The sequence below is a fragment of the Nicotiana tomentosiformis genome, chromosome 1, assembly GCF_000390325.3.
Source record: "Nicotiana tomentosiformis chromosome 1, ASM39032v3, whole genome shotgun sequence".
Taxonomy (NCBI): Eukaryota; Viridiplantae; Streptophyta; class Magnoliopsida; order Solanales; family Solanaceae; genus Nicotiana; species Nicotiana tomentosiformis.
The window spans coordinates 23,319,282-23,336,237 of record NC_090812.1 but is presented as its reverse complement, the minus strand read 5'-3'; the positions used below and the strand labels follow the sequence as shown (position 1 = coordinate 23,336,237).

General features: G+C 35.0%; 2 protein-coding genes across 3 annotated transcripts; one reads left to right on the top strand and one right to left on the bottom strand.

Annotated features, from left to right (window-relative positions):
* The first annotated feature begins 2,444 nt into the window (after positions 1–2,444).
* On the top strand, positions 2,445–9,684 carry LOC104101882 (protein STICHEL). 2 transcript variants are annotated; one of them, XM_009609420.4, is made up of 6 exons: positions 2,445–5,129; positions 5,249–5,465; positions 6,816–7,334; positions 8,064–8,784; positions 9,133–9,205; positions 9,366–9,684. In XM_009609420.4, the coding sequence occupies exons 1-6, from the start codon at positions 2,922–2,924 to the stop codon at positions 9,465–9,467; spliced, it is 3,840 nt and encodes a 1,279-aa protein (XP_009607715.1). In that variant the 5' UTR covers positions 2,445–2,921; the 3' UTR covers positions 9,468–9,684. The 2 variants fall into 2 exon arrangements, with proteins under 2 accessions (XP_009607715.1, XP_070035463.1); XM_070179362.1 differs by lacking the exon at positions 6,816–7,334.
* Positions 9,685–10,050: 366 nt separating this feature from the next.
* Positions 10,051–15,776, bottom strand: LOC104101883 (2-C-methyl-D-erythritol 4-phosphate cytidylyltransferase, chloroplastic). The gene is made up of 11 exons (XM_009609421.4): positions 15,429–15,776; positions 15,244–15,318; positions 14,909–14,964; positions 14,397–14,476; positions 14,155–14,237; positions 13,193–13,270; positions 12,882–12,950; positions 11,985–12,053; positions 11,867–11,913; positions 10,427–10,517; positions 10,051–10,322 (listed from the first exon to the last, which is right to left on the bottom strand). The coding sequence occupies exons 1-11, from the start codon at positions 15,648–15,650 to the stop codon at positions 10,263–10,265; spliced, it is 930 nt and encodes a 309-aa protein (XP_009607716.1). The 5' UTR covers positions 15,651–15,776; the 3' UTR covers positions 10,051–10,262.
* Between the last annotated feature and the right edge of the window lie 1,180 nt (positions 15,777–16,956).

Genomic DNA, 16,956 nt, shown 5'->3' with positions numbered 1-16,956 from the left:
TCTATCTACATGTTCCTCAATGATTTCTTCCCAATAGAAAAGTACACACTTTTATAATAAATGGGGAGGATAACACGGTGCATAAAACATACCGTATTCACGCAAATTTTATCGTTGCTCAAAGTTCCTTTCACTTTTTTTATTTTATAATAAATGCTATCATGAATTTACCGCCTTATTTGGTTTGCAACTCAGAGTAATTGAATCCACCTTTCTTTTTATTTATTAGTACTTGTGTAACTTCTTCACACGGTTTTCATATTATTATCATTTAGGATCATTATCAACTCCACCAATCATGCACTGTGTTTATTTACTCCAACTAACTTCTACCAATGATGTGAAGAAAGCCAAATTCACAGCCGTGATTCTTGATTGATTCTAGCAATCAGGAAATTTCGAAATTACTTGTATTTTTTATTCAATTTGCGAAAAATTACTAATTAATGTAGCTTGCTTTTTTCACCAAAAAAGGAAACTAAATCGGGAAATAGTTGAAAGTACTTTCACGAGAAATGTGTTGGATATTAATTTTGGAATGAGAATAAATAACCTGTCTCATTGGCTTAAATTTCTTGTTACATGAATGGATAACCTTTGAAAATGGGTGTCAAATTAGTATACCTAATAATGATATAAAACAATAATTTGTTTTCTTATAACATCTATTTTGTGGTCGAAGAATTCATTTATTACGTGCTTTTATAATTGAAGATCCTTTTATTTTGAATATATAGAGTTTCCATTTTGGAAATTTAAAAGTAAATTCCAGACTTTCAAAAATTTAAAGCCAGGACTAGTATATGAAGGTTGAAAATTGCTATTCTTAATTAACTATGGAAGAAAAAACATGGACATGGTGATTTTATTTGGGATAAAACCAGTATAAACTTGATCACAATGAAAAGTTATGAATTATAGACCTTTGACATAAATGAATTGAAATGTTTCGAGGAGAAAAATCATTTGCCAAAAAAAAAAAAAAAACTGTTGAAATGCACAATCTGTCACGTCAAAAAATAAGAAATTATTGTTCATTGAATAAAAAGAACAAAAAAATGAAAATATTTTGAAGTCTCGATCTATTTGGACCTACATTTACGCTCCTCCTTCTGTAGTCTGAATTCTGAACAAGTATTTGACTCTAAATGGACCAATCCATCAATAATTCCACTAGCTTACAAAGACCAAATAGGAGGGAAAATATAAGAACATATAAAGAGAGAGGAGAAAAGAAAATCCACAAAAATTGGAGTTCTCTTTTCCTCCGTTTTATTTTATAGTATGTCTTAGTTCGATTAAACACGAAATTAAAAAATATAATATCATTTGTATATTGTGACTTTAAAAACATGTCGTTCTATAAGGAGAGTGTTATTAAGGCTAAAATAGTAATATTAAAATTAAAAACTTAATAAATATAGAAAGAGATATTTTTTTATACATACTAGAATAAAAAGTAAAACATGTAAACTGCAAGGAGGGAGTAGTACACTTGGAACTAATTTTACTCGAACTTCTCCAATCTCCCCATGATTAAAGAGAAAATATCCCATATTTTAAAATTTATAAAAGTCCACCAGTGTAACGTTGAAGTCATGTGCACCCTAATCAAGTTAAACTTAGTCATGTGCACACTAATCAACTTATGCTCGATTTTGCACATAAAGTTGGAAGAAAATATATTGTCCTTAATTTCCATTCCCGTTTTATTAATTTCCATAATTTTTCACTCTCTTAAATATTAATTTCAATCGTACTTTTCCATTTTGAGATGTTTCCAAATATAGTTGATGCAATAATTAAATGCTATTTATACAATTTTCAAAAACTTTTAAAAATTCAAATTTAACGAACTATTCTTCTTCTTTTTTCGAATCTTAATATTTTTTACGCTAACGTTAATAAATATACAACTCAAAGTTCTACGGTGATCAATATAATTTGCAAAAAAGTAATATTCTAAAGGGGATATCCAATCAAATATTATCATATAAACTGAAACGAATAGAATAGTTAATTTTAATAATTGAATTATAGTTGATAGAAAAGTTTAGGAGAACATATGAGCAACCCAATATCTCCAAGTAATTTATAGTATTACTTTTATCATCTAAAGGGAAAACAAATTATATCAAGCAAAAGAATAACAATGCTTTCACACGTAACCAGGGTTCATACTTATTTAATAAAAATGTGTTCAATTAATTTTCTTGAAATAGAAAATCCAAAATTGGGATGTTTAATAACCATTTTAAGGCTGTGAAATGCATTAATAGAAAATCCCATACAAGAAAAGGAAACAAAGACAAAAATTAAGTAAACTTTAGTACTTTACTGGCATTAGAAAACACAGTACTTAAGACTAATTTAGACAGTAACAAAAAGGACATAAGCAAAGACCAAGATGGGAAGTAAATCTCAGACAGAAGCCCACAAAAAACAATGAGAATCTTTATTACTCCTATAATAGATTCTTCAAATTTCTCCAAATGATCTTAATTAGGCGCCTTTGGAGGGAAAATTTTCTGTTTCACTTTGTTTTCTTCGATTTCTACGAAATATTTTTCTACTTTCTTCTTCTGCTACTTCTGTCTGCTGCCATTGCCACAACCTTAACCAGTTAACCTTAACCCTAGTCCCTGTTTTTCCACATTAACTCACTTGTTTGTACATTTTTTTCTTCATTTCAGCACCATTCTTGACATACCCATCTGCTCTTTTTAAGTCCAAATTTATTGCTGTCACCTCATAAAGAAAAAAGCTAACTTTGTCAGATCTGAGCATATCCCTTTTTTCTTCACTTCACATAGTATAGTCTCTTTCTCTCCACTCTTTTTCTTTTTCCTGAATACAATGTGGTGTTATAAATGAACCCTTTTTATTTTCTTGGACAAACACTTTGAAAAATATATACTACTATGTCATCGGAAATGCGCAGCCGTGGTGGCGGTGGCGGTGGCAATGGTGGGGTTGTTGGTAATAATGGGTTTGATCCAAGTAATCTTCATTTGAAGAAAGAATTGACCCAAATCAAGAAAGCTGCTAGAGTGTTGAGAGATCCAGGAACCAGCTCTTCTTGGCGTTCACCACTTAACTCTGCTAGATCTGTAGCTGCTGCTGAAGCGAGAAAGCACCATTATTTTCATCATCACAAGGGTGGTAGTACTCTTACTAAGCATCAATCGGTTGATGCTAAAGATACTATCTTTGAGCAAGTTGAGAGAAATGGCACTAACAATGGGAAAGAGAAAGAGAGAGAGAAAAAAGTGTTTCTACATAATTGGAGGTCTCAAAAGTCTGAGAGTGAAAGGAGTAGAAAACTAGGTGATGAGGAAGATATTGGAAATGGCAATGAGAATGAGAATGGGTCTTCTTCAACTCCAGAGGAGAGTGTGGAAGATAGTTTGAGCGATGCGCGCCATGGCGGCGGTGGCAATGATTCCAAGAGTGATACTTATGTAAGTGATAGGTATGCTTCAATGATTTTAAAGTGTAAAGATACTAACTTTATGCCATCTATTAGACGGAACATGAAGAAAAAATCAATTAGAAGTAATTATTCTAATGCCATTCTAAGACATCAAAGTGAAAAGTTGCAGCAGCAAATTGTTCCTAGTAATAGGATTTCTAGAAGAGCACCCGCGGGTTTAGGTATAGGGAGGGACGATTCCACGAGTCTGGTTGATCAATCTGATGATACTGAGGATTATTATAATTCCGAGGAGATAAGGAGGATCTCTGCAGCTTCACCATTGCTTGCTAAGCTTAGGAATAGGAATCGTGCTCATTGGTCGTCTAAGTTGAGAAATAGTGGGAGAGAGGATTCATCTTATACATATAGCACCCCTGCCTTGTCTACAAGTTCGTACAATAGATATGCTGTTAGAAATCCAAGTACCGTTGGGTCATGGGATGCCACAACAGTGTCCCTCAATGATGGGGATGATGAGGTGGACGATCAGCTTGATTTGCCTGGTCGACAGGGGTGTGGGATTCCTTGTTGGTCCAGGAGGTCAACACCAAAATATAGGGGTGGGGGTGGGAGTTGTTATTCACCGTCCTTTTCTGATACTTTGAGGAGGAAAGGAAGCAGCATTCTATGTGGAAGTCAAACTATGTATCAAAGGAGACGCCGCGGATCTTCTTTAGGGTACACCAAGAGGAGACACAGTTCGAGGAATGCTGCTCAAGGCCTAATTCCATTGCTAACCAATGGTGATGGACAGGGATTGTCCTCAATAGGAACTGGACACAGTGATGATGAGCTCTCCACAAACTTTGGGGAACTTGATCTGGAGGCATTAAGTAGGTTGGACGGGAAGAGATGGTCTACAAGCTGCAGAAGTCAAGATGGACTAGAACTGGTGGCACTGAATGGAGAAGATGGAGAAGAGGGCTCCCCGGAAAATATCAGAAGCCTGAGCCAGAAGTACAGGCCAATGTTTTTCGAGGAATTAATTGGGCAGAATATTGTTGTTCAGTCCCTAGTGAATGCAATCTCCAGGGGACGAATTGCCCCTGTTTATCTTTTCCAAGGCCCACGAGGAACTGGTAAGACATCAACAGCAAGAATTTTTGCTGCTGCTTTAAATTGCCTTGCCACAGAAGAAACTAAACCCTGTGGAGTCTGCAGAGAATGCGCAGATTTCATGTCTGGGAAATGTAAGAATCTTAGAGAAGTTGACGGGACGAACAAAAAAGGAATTGATAATGTTAAGTATCTTCTAAAGAATCTGACAGCAAGTCAGCAATCATCTTCTTTAGGATTCAAGGTTTTTGTTGTTGATGAATGTCACTTGCTGCCTTCAAAGACATGGCTAGCATTTCTGAAGTTCCTTGAAGAACCACCATCACGGGTTGTCTTCATTTTTGTGACTACTGATCTTGACAATGTGCCGCGTGCTGTATTGTCTCGGTGCCAGAAGTACCTCTTCAATAAAATCAGGGATGGTGATATTGTACTCAGATTGAAGAAGATTTCTTCGGATGAGGATTTGGATGTGGAGTCAGAAGCATTAGATTTGATTGCTTTGAATGCAGATGGATCACTTCGAGATGCAGAAACCATGTTAGACCAGTTGAGTTTGTTGGGGAAACGAATCACTACTTCTTTGGTAAATGATCTGGTGAGTTGTTGTGCATGTTTGCACATTCCATACTAATTTCTTCAATTTATTCCTTTTCTTTTTTCCCTTCATGGCATGAAACCGAGCATTTTTTTCCTGATATTTCTTTCCTTCCCTAGATTGGTGTGGTTTCAGATGAGAAGCTACTGGAACTTTTGGAGCTAGCAATGTCATCAGATACTGCAGAAACTGTAAAAAGAGCCCGGGAATTGTTGGATTCAGGTGTTGATCCAATAGTTTTGATGTCTCAATTGGCCACTCTCATCATGGATATAATTGCAGGAACTCATCCAATAGTTGATGCCAGGCAAACTGATACCTCTGGCGGGAAAAGTTGTAAGTAGCAGATATTCACCCTTATAATCTTTGTCCTTTTTGTTTGATCTTTTGTTCATAAGCTTTGACTTACATTCTGCAAAAGACACTAGATTTATGCTTCTGATTGTAATTTCAGTATCTCAAAATCTATTAATAATTGGCTGACCTTAGCCGACCGTGTGAAAACTTTCATTGGCTTGTCTAGTTAACCGGGTGGCAATGTGAATAGGGAAACATTTAAAAGGTTTTGCTAAAGTAAGTAGCCATTTTGTGCATTTTCTAGTTTAAAGAATCAATAGTGGTTTATTTTTCCATATTTCCTTATATCATTCAGTATCTTGTTGAATTGGTTAAGTTGAATATGCTACTCCCCCGTCTCATTCTCGGTAACAATTAAAGAGTATAGAGATTGATGAACTACTTCGATTTACAATATAGTGTTAGACGAAAAATTCTGAAGCGAATGCTCAAATTAGCCCGTAAAATTGGTTGATAGGAAAGCATTTATGGACTGACTAATTTAGAACTTGTTAAATGTGTAGAATATCGTTATCTTACAAGTTTGTTCAAACCATCATATGATATGTTCGAAAACACAAATGTGTCATGTTTAGGAAGGAAGGAGTGAAAATTAGAGGAATGCTTTCTAGTCTGTTCTCCTGATAAAAAGTTTTTTTTTAATATTTTGGTTATGTCCCTGTAGCCCTTCTGTTGAAACACCGAAGAATGTGGAGGAGAAAGTTTTGAATATTATATGTTTCCGTATATTGTCCAAAAGGATTGTCTAATTGATCCACAGCCTGCAAAACATGCTGACTTTTAATATTACAAAGCTATATAGCTTGTGTATGTACTGATTGCGTTGGCTCATGTACTGTCTCTGTACCTTTCTGCGTGACTGCTCTTACATTTTTTGGATGTTTTCAATATTTGTCAAACTTTAACAAGAGCAACAGTAATAGTCACTTTCAACAAGTACCAAAATCTGAGTTATTTAAGTCATTCAAATTTGATTTGAGGTGTTTTCCTTATCACATGCACTTAGTGCAGCTATGTAAGTAGTCTAATACAGTTTGTATCTGCACGTTGTACGTTGAACTATATTGCCGACAATATGGACGTATCTACATGTTTAGCAACTTATATTCATGAAATGATTAAGTCATTGTGCCTTAGTGAATTGATAAAATGAAGTAAATACACAATATTTTCTCCTTGCTTGTATTACCTTTCAATTACTCCGTGTCTATATTTTTGTTATTGTAGACTTGTTAATGGAAAACTTTTAGAAGCTTTTTTAGGTTATCAGAGTTTGGCTTATGACTTTTTCTCATATACTTTCTCAAATTGCTTGGATCCACCTGTCAGTGACCGAGACAGAACTGGATAGATTGAAGCATGCACTAAAGCTTCTTTCTGAGGCAGAGAAACAACTTAGGGTTTCAAGTGAACGTTCAACTTGGTTTACAGCAACCCTTCTGCAGTTGGGTTCTTCTACTTCACTAGAACAAACTCACTCAGGAAGCAGTCAAAGGCTGAGTTCTAAGACAACCGAGGAAGACCCTTCTAGTACATCTAGAGAAGCTATATCCCTGAGGCAGAGAACTGATACTCACCATGCTTCGCGTAAATCAGGTTCTCCCTCGTCTTTTGCAAAATCCAACCGTCGAAATTCAGCAAGTAAAGAATTGGGACTCTCATCGATGATTGGTGAGGCATTGGGTGGTCCACATAATGACGTTAAGGACAGTAAGACATCATCTAGGTGCCCCAACACAAACATATTGGATGATATCTGGATCAGTTGCATTGATAAATGCCACTCTAACACCTTGAAGCAACTGCTTCATACTTGTGGAACACTACTGTCAATCTCTGAAGTTGAAGGTCAATTTCTCTTTCTGATCCACATGCAGCTGTTTGTGTTCACAAGAACAGACTGAATTTTTAAATCTTCTGGGTTCTCTTTTGATCTTCAGCTCTCCCAGTTAACTGTTGAATTAATAAGGATTAAACAGTAATTTGAACTGCATTTTCTTTACTTGAAGCTGAGCGAACACTGTTCAAAATTTAGTTACAGGTAGAGAGAACTTGGGATGAGATAGGCAGTGGCACTATATCAACTTGTTTTCGGCTTGCTGCACAAAATGTCATTATGATGTGTTAATAATCCAACTCTCAAAGTACAAAGCTATTGAAGGCAGAAAAACTTTAAGACTCAAGATAAGAAATGATTGAAATTTATAGCTGGTATATAATCTAGTCAAAGTTGATTTTTTTGACCTTGAACTTATTAAATTGGATTATGAAGACCAAGATAATAGCTTCGTCTCTAATAGATATCTTATCATTGCTCCTTTATAGAGAAAAGTATCTTATCACTTGAAAAAAAAGGTATCTTATCATTGATATGCTGGGTCAAAATAACTTCAGAGTGCCTCTTATTTCAAGGAATAAGAGAAAGAATTCAACTTTTTCTATTTCTGTAACTCTTAAATTGAGCAAATCTACTTGTGGTTCACTACAAATGGTGATGCAATCTACTCATTTTATCAAATTACGCGATCCCGTGCATGTGCATATGACTTATTAGCTGTTTGGACCTACTGTGTGCAGGTGGTTTTGTTGCTCATATTGCTTTTCGTGATAGCAAGGTTAAAATCAGAGCCGAAAGGTTTCTTAGCAGCATCACAAATTCATTTGAAAATATTTTACGGAGCAATGTAGAGGTTAGACTTGTTCTGCTACCGGACGGGGAGACGTCTGATGACAGTGGAAAGCCAATTACGTTGACGGATCCTGTAGGTATGAAACAGATGGGCCCACCAAACTTGGTGAAGAAGGAAACAACAGTTTGCTCAAGTCAGGAACCTCTACAGGTATCTAGAGGAAGCTTTAATGATTCTGAAAGCAAGATGGCTGAAACTTTTGAGTCAGCAAGTGGAAATGCTGAAACGAGTAGTTCTAAAGATAGGATCTCAGAAATTCCAGTGCAGAGGATAGAATCCATCATACGTGAGCAGAGGTTAGAAACAGCATGGTTACAAGCAATGGAGAAAGGAACTCCTGGATCAATGAGTCGCCTAAAACCTGAGAGGAACCAAGTCCTGCCACAAGATGGTGCTTATCATAACAATCAACTAGAATCAATTAATTCGAGGGACCTGCCTTCCCAGCATTGGCATGATGATCTAAATGAGGAAATAAGAAGTCTGAAGATGATTGATGGAAAGGCCATTCAGAAGGATCAGACCAGTAAAAAGGGCGACAATTATCCCATTTCACCAAGTTTGTTGCATAATGGCATCTATGCCGCCAATTTCAGCAAGGAGAGCATGTAAGTTATAGGGCTTTATCTCTTCATAATTTATCTCAGTATAAACTTTGTTGATAAATTTCACTACTTGCATAAGGTCGTAAATTTCTCCTGATGCAGTGATAACTTTTGTGGCTTGCTTTAGATATGCTCTTGTTGAATGTTCAAATTCTACTCTTCCTTCAATTGTTTTTTATAGAAAGAGTCAATAGTGTTAGCTAACCTGATAGTGTTTTCAGTTCCTTCACACTGCTTGTAAGTTATGTTGACAATGTTTGTCTTTTAGAGAGATGTAAAATAAGAGGGTCTCAATGTGGACTATCAGCAGGTGCATTTTTGCCTCTAACTCTCATTGTTGCATGTTTACAGGGGATATGAATCAGGATCTGGTGCTGGAGGTTGTTTCTGTTGGAACAACACCAGACCCCATAGAAGGGGGAAGGTATGCTTTTTTTTTTGGATGATATAACTAATTTTTTCCCTTCTCGGAACCCTGCACATAGCAGGAGTTTAGTGCACCCGACCGCACTTTTTTTACAACTTAACTTTTTTTCCTATGATCAGTCAACGAGAAGCATACTTGATGTTTTGCAAATTAACAGGTTAAACAAGGGACCCCTGTGCGTCCACCTAAAGGCGGACGGTTCTTATGGTTTGGGGAGTGTGCAAAATCAAGGAGAACAGAGAGTAGATTGAGAAGATAGTAGTGAAGCTCCCAGACCCAAGAATTGCTCATTTGTTTTTAGTTGGTCTTTCTGTATTTATTCCATCTGCTGGGGCCATTCTATTCTTTCAAGGTTTTCAAGCTCACTAAAGGATTTGTAAAGTTATTGCTCTGGGCTTCTGAAATTCCCTCTAGTCCAGCCAGTTCCGTGAAATCAATAAAAGGTCGAATAGAGAACATTTCTCTCTTGCCATTGACTACTTTTTTACTACCTCTGGAGTTTTGAATTATGCAGACAAATACTATCAGGACCAAATAGAAATGGTGGGATGTGAGTTTGTAAAATGGAACCAACTTTTAACAGGATCTTGAATCCATCTTTATAAACCGAAACAATATTTGTTTAACCTAAGGTTCAAGTTGCAGGAAATATCTTGTATTTGCAGTATGCAACCTACACTAAGGTCTTTAGTTAGGTGGACTAGTTTTGTAAAGATAATAATACGTAAGTTATTACGCTGTGAACAACTTGAACATAGATTTTTATGTTGTGAATAACAATACAAATACTGTTTCCAGTATTCACCGCTTTCTCCTTTAAACATATTTCTCCCGTAGCTTGGTGACTTTCTAATAAATTTTCATTATTTGCACAGCTTTGCCAAGTTGCTGAAATCTGGGGAGATACTTTCTTTTCCCATGAATTTCACAAGACTCGCAAAGCTTTCTAACCAGTGAAAGGGTAACTTCATCTATAGAATAGGAGATTACAAATTTCCAGGGAAATATTATGTTTGAAAAAAAGAGGGAAGAAAAACTAACAAAACTAAAAAGTTTAAGATTCTTCACTGTTCAATATTCTTTCCGCAAGTAGCAAATCGTCAGGTGTCGTAACCTGCAAATCACAAGGACGAAGGCAAACATTTCACATCCAAAAGAAGGTCAAGTGCAGTAGCAGGAAAATATGAACGAAAAAGACAATGAGGCTAAACTGGCTACCTTTATGTTAGTGTAAGAGCCATCAGTAATGTATACAGGATGTTTGAGGTGCTCTACTATTGATACATCATCTGTTACTTCAAGTCCTTCCCTAAAAGGCCACATGAAACATAAAATAAATAATCAAATAAGAAGGGCTAAATAGGGACCCTCTAAGCTCCTTTTAATTGTGTTTATGACAAATATTCTTATGACCTCATCAAAATGATGAGTAATGTGAAACTATTAGGGGTTGTTTTGTAGAGTGTATAAGAATAATACTGAATATGATGTGTTAGTAATGTTAAGTATTAGTTAAGTTTGCATTAGTTGTGATGGTATTAGTTATGCTGACATATTTCTTATCCATTGTTTGGTTTAATGTATTAACGCATTGTACAATTTCTAAAAGAATTATTTGTTTACAAAAATACCCTCATAACCAGTCCATCACTTTATCTTTTTAAAAGAAACATATGTTGATGAATGTTTTTATATGAAAAAGGTTTTAAAAAAATTATTTGATTTGTCTACCAATATTTTAGTATAGAACTGACTACTTATTTATAAAAAGGAAATTATGCTAAGTATTTATTTATTACTAGGGATATAATTTTATTTCTCACTTTCTTGGATTATTTCAAACTTGCATTAATATAATAGTATATTTTAATCAAACATAAATTTTGAAGGACAATTTTTTCTTTAACTAAGCTTATGCATGCATTAAAACCCATTGCATTGTTAATACCATGGTTTCTTATGTATTAGTTATGCATACGATAATAACTAATGCTTGCATAACTAATGCATAGGTTCAAAAAGTGTAACAAACAGGGGGGGGGGGGGGAGACATATCCATATATCATTCAAATTAGTGTGTAAGGTGATTTTTGTCCGCAAAAAGTGTGTAACAGGATTTTGGTCCTTTGTTCAGGAGGTAACTTATGTATTTTGCCTTTAGATAAAAATGTAGTACTATCTACTTCAAAGAATATGTGGTGGCCCTGCCAAAAAAGAAAATGTAGTACTATCTTTTAATCAAGTAATGTTACAACATTTCTATTTCTTTGCAAATCAGAAGGATTTTGAGGACATAATAAGCAAATAGGTAATGCTGCGGTGAAGAAATGACGTCCACTTAAAGAAACATGTATCAAAGGCCCTAACCAAGATTTGAAGGTCTTGAGATCAAATTTGTTGCTAACCCCAGGCTTACCATCTCTAACCTAGAAAAGAAAGGTGTAATCTCGTGCCACCTAAGTATAAACATGTTTCAAACTGCTTGTCATTCTCAAGCTTTTTGTCAATATAAATTATGCTTCTCTGCGTAATCATGGTGAAGAAATTTGGACATCATCCTATACCATTTAATTTCATTAATAACTCTAATAAAGTGGGAAACGCGAGCTTGTTGAATATTGAACGTCAAAAATGTTTCAAACATGAATTTAATATTACCTGTTGACAAGCTCGAAACCCTTCTTAAGCAACTCAGGCTTGATTACCTGCGCCAGACAAATTTGTTGAACGGTCTCTGCAGGTGAAGAAGAAATTCTAAAACAAAAATGTTTACTACCTGAGGTGTCTGCATTTCCCAAAGAGTTTTCCTGTCAAGAGTTTTGACAACGAAAGACTCACTGTTTGCCTGCACCAGAGTTGAAACAAAATTAGTAGATCCATCAGAACCAAGTTCAATAGAGAGAATATAAGAGGAAGACCTTATGTGCAATGTCAATGCACTCAAACGAGATGCTTTATCAATATTCCTGTCAGCAGTTTTACGTTGATGCCAGTCAAATCAAATACGGGCAGGACTTACAGTTAAGTTTCCTAGCAGATACCAAATTTAAGTTCATCTGACTGTCATATATAAAGCGTGGATAACAAGGGTCATGGTCTTATAGAATGTGTCTTACTTTTCATATCATATAACTGAATAAACAAACACTTGATCTCTCCCCAAAAGTTTAGTAGAACTGTTACACCTAAGTTAAGTTTTTTTAACAAGAGAAATTAAGGGAGAAATAATATTATACGGCAACTTCAGCACAGCCTAAAGTACTTCTTTTTAAACAAATATCAAATAGAAATAACCATACGGTGATAATAGTGATAACGAATACTAGTCAATGATAAAAATGAAAAAGATTTTGACCAAATTGAGACTTAGCACCATGCTATAACTTAGAAGCACTTGAAACATTTTAAGGAGATTATGCAAATTAATATAGAAGAAAAAGAACACAGGTAATGTGTCATCCTATTAGTTCCACAGCAAAAAGGCTAGAGCAATTAGTCTCTAACTGCAGCTATCAGCTTGAATATCTGCTAACAGAGAAAGCTACATAAAACTCAGAACATGCTTCAATTTTCTACCATTTCGTTCTCTCACATGAGATGGTCGGCCACCTGCAGCTTCATATTTTAATATAAATCAGATATAGTAAGGATACTGATAATAATTAAAAGGTACTTCTTTGATTGTTGCTTTAGCAGGTACGCCAAGAACTGCTGCTCCAACCAGCCAACCATCCTTCAGGACCTGCAAAGAAGATTCTTTGAAATAAGTAAAGGAAGGTTAGTCCTTCAGAATCTTACACATACATATGACCTATATAAAATTCAACGATCAGCAAATTATATGATGAAGAATTAAAGATAAAGAAGATGGATATCTGCAGAATTCATATTATCGACTGGAGTACTTCCCACGATACCAGAAAGCTCTTATGAAAGCCAAAAGAAAATATAAAGGAAGAGGAGGAGCTCATGCAGTGATCAAACCTTTTCTACATCTTCAGTCCATACTAGAGGTCTTGCAGAGTCATGGATGCATACAAGTTTGGAGTTTGAATCAACTTCCTGACATGCAAAGCATCAGCATCTTCTAAAAATTACAATCACTACTGAGAAATACCATGGCAATACTGCACAGCATACTGACGATATAATTTTAACAATGTGGAACAACTGAACAAGATAAGATGAAGATATTTCACATTCAGCTTTAGTGAATGCAAAAGCTTTTCACCAGAAATTTAACTGAACCAACATGACCCAAGACCAGATATTGACATCCAAACCACCAAAGAAAGATGAAATGTAATGGAAAAGGTAACTTTTATGTAAGCTTTTAGACATTTGTTGTTCTCTCCTAAAAAATCAATTATTTCAATAGCATTTGGAATGAGATCAACAGAAAACTCCTATGTTTTTTTGTTGAGAAAGTAAATGTTTTTGTAAAATGTAGCAGACTGGATTCTAATTCGCGTCCTTGAGCAAAAAATAACTCTTCACCACTGGCACCAAACACTCTGATTCAGATAATTCCTATTCGGATTAGAAAAATGATAAAAGAATCTTAAGGCCAAAAACGGAGCAGCAAGGACTGATTACTTAAGAGCCCAACTTTTTTAGCACCTCAGAGGAGACCAAATGAAACAGAAACTACTAGATAACTAGCTAATAACTTTTGCTACATGAACTATTCTGTACGAAATCAGCTGTAGAAGCCAAGTTACAGGACACTAGTTCAATACTCCCTCCCAGAAGTTGATCTACTAAGTATAACCAACCATGCAAATTACGACTGAATATTTGGCTAACTACATATTCTGGAAAATAGAGGCTGAAAAAGGGCCTTTGGTAAAAGGTAGAAAAATTAAGTTATCAAACATGAGCAACTTTGCTTTTGAAAGTTGGAAGTATGAGACTTAGTACCATCTGAGATAGCATATGACACGTACCTGAAGTCCGCTGTATACAGAATCTTGTCTTTCCTTCCCAGGTAATGCAAATTTTAAGTCGACTTGGATATTCTCTTTGGCATCTATAAAATAAATGAAGAATTCTTATACAATCATCTTAGTGTCTGCAAAAATGCCTATAGGTATTGCAATCTGAATAAGAAAGTTATGTGCATGTTCATTGCTTTCTTTGACAATTTTCTCTTGGCTACACACCCACACTAGATATTTGAAGTTCATACCTTCAAAAATGTCTTGATATGAAGGATCACATACGACAATGATTTCTTTCACCTGAGGCATCCTGGAGAAAGTGAAGAAACTGCAACATTCCAATAATATTGTCACCCACAAAGGCAAACATGTGATTGAACTGGTTGCGTATATACAGAAATATTCTCTCCAAACTGTGGTCTCAATACTGTTAAATTCTCTCCACCACCTCTCTTCATATTTACCACTCATGACTTGCACCATTTCACACACAGGTTATGTAAAACTCAAACTAGCCCGTGAAGCGAAGAGGTCCTGCCTATTACTACCAATTTTGTGGTGTCACTAGCTAGACCAGGCTGCTATATTTGTTACAACTTACAAGCAATACATATACATCCATTGCCAATGTGAATATGGACAAACGTTAGGCTTTCCCACCACACCATAAATTTCAGAAATCTCTAGGTTATATCTAGCACTGTGAAATTAGTTTGGCAGGTCTATAATAATTGAATGAAGTTGACCAGTTTTGGTTTACCTGTACAACGCAATTGGTTGGCCTAGAAGTGGTAGATACTGCTTTGGCATGCTTGCCTATTAAGACAAAATATAATAAAAACATTATCCGGCAGAAGAATATTCATCACTGTAGATAATGAAGATATGGAAATACAAATATGCAAAGAGCTCAAAAGAGGACAGTTTCTAGCAACATTATAACATCAACTGCAATAATCTTTTGAACTCTTAAACAACACAAGCAAGAAGATAGGAAAACTGTAAATCAAACATAATTGAAAGTAATGGGAAACAACAAGATAAGTTGTTTCCCCCTTCAATTCATAAATATAAAAGAGGAGAGTAAGTACTTACACCCATTCTTTTCCCCTTCCCTCCAGCAAGAAGAATCACAGAAACACTTTTCTCCTCCACCACAGCATCAGTGCTCTGCAAATTAAAAATGCCAATTTTCAAAATCCAATCTTTTGTCCCCCTTTTCTAACTCAAAAATAGAAGAATAAACCATGAGTAACATTAGTATTAAAAAAAGAACAAACCTTGTTTAGGTTTGGTGAGGTGGCAGTGCAAGTGATCTTGAAAAGAGTCATTCTTGGGTCACCATGACTGTAGGTTCTGCAAATACAATGAGCTAAGCGGAAAGGATTCTTTAAAGAGTTGTTTTTTGGAGCGGGAAAGCCGTTTCTGGGCGTCAGAGAGTGACTTGGCAAGAACATTGGAGATGAACAAGAAAGGGTGACACCCAATTGAAGAGTAGACATGTTGTTGTACTTCACTCCCGCAGCTCAACCAATGAAGAGTTAAAAGGGAGTAAAATAGAGTGATCCCTTCAAATTGAATGAAGACAACAAGTACATGAAGTTGGGGATACTTTCCTACCAACATTTTAGCCAAAGAATACCTACCCTTCTCATTTTTCTCCCTCTCTCCTCCCTCTGGTTTTTTAGAATATAATTAAATATTCCGAGAAATTTGTGAAATTGCATTTTGAATTCTGAAATTGCATGGAAGAGAACTACTTAACATTTGAATATTTGAAATTGCTTTTGAAAGATGGAAGAGTTTCATGTTTGATTTGTAAAGTTATATTAAAGATATTGAACTATTTCATATACAAAGAGCTACACTTTGTAAAATTTTGTGTAATACAAGTATAACTTCAATTGTGTATCTAAATGTGGGTATATATGAAAATGACCCGTTATTTTTCACATGTTTTATTTTACGAGGTTAAAATTCAGAGAAATTTTTAGAAATGACTATTGTTTAGTGGCTATTAACTTGCTATAGCTACCATTTACTTAATTACTCCCTATAGCTATGCTTTCACTTGTTATAGAGTGTATTCGATGTATTCAACCTACTGTATTCATGAATACAGTAGCAAAATTCGGCGAAAAATAAGGAAGTCCAGCTAAACATAGACTGTATTCATATGTATTCGCGATCTGTATTCGTGAATACAGTAATAGAAATCTGCGGAAAAAAGGTCTTCAGCTGTTTAACGGTAAGTGAATGAATTTGTATTTTCAGTTATAGAAAAGATTCTTAGCCGACAAACACCCCAAAAACAGAGCAATCTTCATAGATTCAATCCATCCTTTCTTTTTTTAGTGGTATCTTTACTAAAATATTTTTAGTGGTATCTTTTACAAATAGATTTATATATTAAAATTATATAATTACATTGAATATAATTAAATATATATAATATATTGAATACATGAAGTATATCAGGTTATATACAGTGAAAAAATATATGAATGCATACTGCAGATACATTTGAATACATATATACACTTGAATACATAAATTATATTAATTAAAAAAATATATGAATACATTCTACAATACATTGAATATATATTGCTGAATATATACTGCTGGACAAAATAATGAAATAAAGTGAAGCTTTGAAATTATATAATTAACTTGAATACAGTTAAATACAGTGAATATATTGAAAAAGTAGAAAAAACTAAATTCGTGAATACAATGAAATACATGGAATACAACGAGATATGTTGAATATAATGAAAATAATGGTAACAGACTCTTCAAGTTCCT

Excerpts from the sequence above, each read along its gene's own strand:
- LOC104101882 (XM_009609420.4), top strand. The coding sequence starts at position 2,922 with ATGTCATCGGAAATGCGCAGCCGTGGTGGCGGTGGCGGTGGCAATGGT. Across the intron at positions 5,466-6,815 it reads TACCTCTGGCGGGAAAAGTT|TGACCGAGACAGAACTGGAT; the intron begins GTAAGTAGCAGA and ends TCCACCTGTCAG. Across the intron at positions 8,785-9,132 it reads AATTTCAGCAAGGAGAGCAT|GGGATATGAATCAGGATCTG; the intron begins GTAAGTTATAGG and ends GCATGTTTACAG.
- LOC104101883 (XM_009609421.4), bottom strand. The coding sequence starts at position 15,650 with ATGTCTACTCTTCAATTGGGTGTCACCCTTTCTTGTTCATCTCCAATG. Across the intron at positions 15,319-15,428 it reads CCTCACCAAACCTAAACAAG|AGCACTGATGCTGTGGTGGA; the intron begins GTTTGTTCTTTT and ends TTTAATTTGCAG. Across the intron at positions 10,323-10,426 it reads GCTCTTACACTAACATAAAG|GTTACGACACCTGACGATTT; the intron begins GTAGCCAGTTTA and ends TGTGATTTGCAG.